This window comes from Colobus angolensis, unplaced genomic scaffold, assembly GCF_000951035.1.
Source record: "Colobus angolensis palliatus isolate OR3802 unplaced genomic scaffold, Cang.pa_1.0 Scaffold19, whole genome shotgun sequence".
NCBI classification, from domain to species: domain Eukaryota; kingdom Metazoa; phylum Chordata; class Mammalia; order Primates; family Cercopithecidae; genus Colobus; species Colobus angolensis.
Genome location: NW_012115043.1, coordinates 11207286 through 11212702, shown reverse-complemented (window position 1 = coordinate 11212702; position 5417 = coordinate 11207286). Strand labels below are relative to the sequence as shown.

Genomic DNA, 5417 nt, shown 5'->3' with positions numbered 1-5417 from the left:
CGGAAGGATGAGGCAGGAGAATCGCTTTAACCTGGGAGGCAGAGGTTGTGGTGAGCTGAGATCATGCCACTGCACTCCAGCCTGGGAAACAGAGTGAGACTCCGTCTTAAAAGAAAACAAAACAAAAAAAAGCTCATGCTTTACCACATTAACTTTGTCATTTGGAGCAATGACACCGACTTTTTTTCTGGAAAACATACCAATCTCTTTGCTTTCAGCAGTGTATTTCAACACTCAGCTTGAATCTAGAGATAGAGGCATTTGTCATCAAACATGTTATACCATCAAATTTTTTTCTCTTTTTTTAAACAAACTGATGGTTGCCAAACAAGAAGATAGCAATCTGACTTTTCAGAGGCAGGGAGTTTTTATTTTTGGCTTCTTTAATGGAATTTCACCAAGTTTTTAAAGGTATTAACTTTATTAACCTGCAACATTCATCATTTTAAAGGAGTATATAAAAACTGTCAAAACGGGTCAGAAACAAGGTTTCCGATGCTCATAATCATCTTCAGCAGTGGCAACATTTAACTTTTTGAGTCAGTCTCAACAGACTGGCAATATAACTAACACAATACATAATGATTAAGTGTTGTTCTTGATAAAAAAGCAAATTATTTTTCTATTTACAATTTTTAGAAAAGGTTTAATGTAAAAATATTTTTCTTCTTTATATATTTCCCTGCCATGATAATGTTAAAACATATCAAGATCTTCCTTAAACTTTAAGGGCGAAAAGCATAACATTCCATTTTAGTTGAAACATTCCTTCACATAGCCAACACATTTTTTCAAGGCACTCTAGCTACTACAGGAAAAATGTTCCTCTTACCTACTGATTATTTCCCCTCAAACTTTTCTAAATTAAACATTGCTATAACTGTTTTTTTTTAAATTTAATTTTCCATAGTACAGTCCTCAAGTTATTTTTCTTTTATGTGGAGCCACTCCTTCAGTTTCAACTTGCTGACCAGGCAAGCAAGTGCTTTTGGTTTCTATGGAAACTGGATTCCTGTGGCTGCGTGTAGGCATTCTTGTTCCACCAACCTAAGAGATGAAGCAGAGAACAGAATAGCTTAGTATAACTACAACATACCTATATACAGTCAACTCTGTTGTATTTATACATGTATTAACCACCTTGCAAATGAGCTTATATTTTTAATCTCCAGCTACCTGGCTGTTTCTAAACAAGTTTTAATCTGACACATTTTTAAAGTACTAAACTTTCAAATAATCATCAGAGAAGTGGATAGATCTGAGTAGATGGGGAGAAAAGTGAATGGGGAAACTATTCTCTGTGTTAAATTTATTAGAAGTTGAAAAGATAAATTAGAAATCAAGGGAATGACAGGCCTTATGAGTGACATGTTTGCAATAATTAAACTGAAGGACAAGAAAAAGGAAGAAGTGAGTAATACGGAGGGAGGTAAAGAAAATACAAGAAGGTCTGAGGTGGTAAACAGGGAGAAGAAATTACACGGACGAACAAGAAAGACAATAAGAAAGGTAGGGAAGATAAGGAAAGAAAATGGGAAAGAGATAAAGATTAAGAAAGAGGGAAGTAAAAAAAAAAAAATAAAGTATAAAGAAGGGAAAAGACAAGAACCCAAGTAAAAGGGAAATACTGAAGGGCTGAAAGAGGAGACCAAGAAAGAAATAAGAAAAGGGGAAGAAAAAACTGGAAGGGGGAATACAGAGGATGGGCAAACAGGAAGAGGGGGTTAGAGTAGGGGAAGAACCTTTGCTGTGGTTCTACCTTCAAGTCTACCCTTCCTTACCCTCACTTTCTAACTCACACAGTCAAACGAAGAGAGGCAGTCTATTTTTTTTTTTTTCTTTTGATACAGAGTCTCACTCTGTCGCCCAGGCTGGAGGGCAGTTGGCATGATCTCTGCTCACTGCAACCTCCACCTCCTGGGTTCAAGTGATTCTCCTGACTCAGACTCCTGAGCCGCTGGGATTACAGGTGTGTGTCACCACGCCTGGCTAACTTTTGTATTCTTAGTAGAGACGGGGTTTCACCACGTTTAGGCTGGTCTGGAAGTCCTGACCTCAAGTGATCCGCCCGCCTCGGCCTCCCAAAGTGCTGGGATTATGGGCATGAGCCATCGTGCCCAGCCAAGGTGGTCTATTCTTAAGACACAATCCCTTGCTATGTAGTCATGTTAAAGATGTGATCTATAAAAAGAGTAATGGAGAAGGCCAGTCTCACAGAGAAGGACCAAAGCTGTACAGCATGAAACTATTTCCACAGAGCCTGCCCATATCTGCCTTTATTTTCCCTAGTCACCTTGTTCTCTTCTATTTCTTCATATCCTGTCCAGTGAATTTTAGGCCTGGGACTGATGGGTGATAGTATAACTCCAAGCACTCTCTCTCATAATGCTAGCCCAACAGAAATACTACTGGCATTTGCTCCAAGGGGTTACAGGCTCACTGAGAATGGCTCAGACTCTGGCTTCCCTTATTTAATATCTACTGTTCCTTTAAAAAGCATTTTTTTTTGGTTTACATTTACATGACCAGAAAGGACAAACTGAGTAAAGATTTGTCTGTGTGAATCTGATGAACTTTTGTAATATACTGATTAGAAAACTGTGGTGACTTTTGGATGATCTATACCACTCCTCACTCAGCTGGTATTTCCTATAAAGGTATACTGACCACACTAATTCTATATGTTAAAATCTTTGAGAAAAGCAAGCATTTTGAAAACTTCCACTGTAAGATTGTGTGTGTTTGAATGTGGAAAATGAATGTTTATTACAGAAGCTGTAGAAAGAGAAAAGGACTAAGTGTGAAGCTGTTGCAAGAAGACTGGAAGCAGAAGTCAAAAGTAGCCCAGGCAGCAAATGGGACCCTTAAATAGAATGTCTGCTTGATCCAGCAGGAGGCAGAAGCAGGCTCTACTGGTGTCTCTCAGGGTTAGTACCAAAGGCACTATACAAGGACGAGATCGGAGTTCAAGTGGACTTGTGACTATGCGATCACGGTAGAGGCAAAAATGTTTGAATACATTTTTACACCATGAAAATGGGCAGATGATTTCTATTTCATATAGGTCTTACTTCCCTGGTTTCCTGAAAGCTGTGATCTTACAATTGCTGCCAAAACCAGAATCCATATTTGCGCTTAGATTGGTTGGGACTAGAAGGCCCATTCCAATGGCCTGGCTAGGAGGTAGGGAGGAAGATGGGGTAATTCCTATCAAATATAGGGCTAGATTGTGGGGAGGTGAGTAGATCACCAAAAACTTTCCACTGGCTTTCAAAAACATATATCAAACCAAGTATTAGTTATCTAATTGTCCACTGTACCTAATGCTGGGCTCTACAACAACCTGGGCCTGGATAATCTCGTTAAGTATTTGTTCCTGGACTGAATGCATGAAGTACACTCCGTGATACACATATAATTGAACCGTTATTATGTAGCCAAATTGTGAACATACAGAATTTCTCCTTTTCCAAATACAGTCACATTTTGGTCAAAATGAACTACATGTACAACAGTGGTCCCAAAAGATTATAATGGAGCTGAAAAATTTCTATCATCTAGTGATGTCGCAGCTGTTAGAATACAACAGTGCAATGTATTACCTTGTCTATGTTTAGACATGCAAATACCAGTGTATTACAACTACATACAGTATTCAGTACAGCAACATGGCGTACCGGTCTATAGACTACCTAAGAGCAATAGGCTATACCATATGGCCTAGGTGTGTAGTAGACTACACCCTCTAGGTTTGTGTAAGTAAGCTTATGATATTTACACAAAGACAAAATTGCCTAGTGCTGCATTTCTCAGAATATATCCCTGTCGTTAACTGATACACGACTATAAATTGTGTTCTTACCGTACTAAAGCACATTTTAGACCACATTTAAAAAAGAATCAAATCATTAAAGTATTTCCAAAGTATAAAGCATTCAACACTCTTTTAGTGTCAGTCTATATCAATAAGGACAGTATATTACTCATTTTTTTTTAGAAATACCTTACACACACATAATACATTTTTCCTTTCACTTAAAGTTGTTCAATTCCAAGGTATTAAACTGTTCATTTTCACTAAAAAGGAATAAGCCACCCCCACACAGAATTACGGGTTATAGGTGAGAGACTATAATCAGTGTTTCTAAATTAAAAGCAAATCACTCTCCTAGAAAAACACAGATCCTTCAAAAACAGTTCTTCAATTATTTTTAAGTTACTTAAGGAAATGTTTCCTTAGGTTATAAAAGTGACTACTTCTAGTAAACTGGAAACAGACAACCAAAACTGAAGATAAAATAGCTTAAAATGCTAAAAAGTAACTTTCTCCATTCTTTCACTTGTCCCAACTTAACATTTGTACTTTCTTGGCCAAAGCTAAGTAGGAATGTACAAGGAGTTCTCATTTCTAAAAGGATACTCCCAAACAGTAACTTAGGGTGGAGAACTGAAAGACATAAACAAACAACCCTGTTTACTTTAAATTATTTAAAAATCCTCACTATTTGCATTCCAGCTGTTTCTCATAAGGATTTGAGGACATTTACCGATTAATTCAGTAAAATATAGACAGTGAAAAGGAAGAATACACAAGTGATAGATGCTCTGGGGCAACCATAATGAGAAGATAACACTGACAATAATTCTAACTCAAACACTTTTGGCAGTAAGTAAGGAAAATATACTGGATTTTGTCTCCTGAACACATTCAGAATCATTTGCAGAGAGCAAAACTTTTTTCTTTCCTTTTCTTTTTTTGAGACAGTCTCACTGTGTCGTCCAGGCTGGAGTGCAGTATAGTGATCTTGGCTCACTGCAACCTCTGCCTCCCGGGTTCAAGCAATTCTCCTGCCTCAGCCTCTCCAGCAGCTGGAATTGATTACAGGTGTGCACCATGACGCCCGGCTAATTTTTGGTAGAGATGGGGTTTCACCAAGTTGGCCAGGCTGGTCTCAAACTGCTAATCTCAAATGATCCACCCGCCTTGGCCTCCCAAAGTGCTGGGATTATAGGCGTGAGCCACCGCACCCAGCCGAGTGCAAAACTTTTCTAACAACTAAACTCGAACTGGAATTTCCTACACAATATAAGAATGAGTGACATAGCAGAGAATATCTCTAGCTATGGGTTTATAAGTTTCATATAATGTCATTCAACTGTTACTTCTGGCAAGGATTCTATAAAGAGAGTAATATTAATTGTAATTCAGTAAATACTGAGTTACATAGTACTTATCAAAACACAATTTAGTCCTTAGCACTTTAGTTATATTTTTAATTAGACACTCTGTTCACAAACTACTAATACTTCTTTTTCCTCATCCTAATTAACAATGTTGGCCAGGCGTGGTGGCTCACACCTGTAATCCCAGCACTTTGGGAGGCTGAGGTGGGCGGATCACAAGGTCAGGAGATTGA

The 5417-nt window shown here is 38.1% G+C and overlaps 1 protein-coding gene across 1 annotated transcript in view; it reads right to left on the bottom strand.

The window, feature by feature from the left end:
• Positions 1–276: 276 nt before the first annotated feature.
• ICE2 (interactor of little elongation complex ELL subunit 2) overlaps positions 277–5417 on the bottom strand; it is a 56853-nt gene continuing 51712 nt past the window's right edge. Inside the window, 1 exon segment of the mRNA XM_011940475.1 lies at positions 277–1047. Within this exon segment, the coding sequence (XP_011795865.1) occupies positions 919–1047 (129 nt within the window). The 3' untranslated portion in view covers positions 277–918.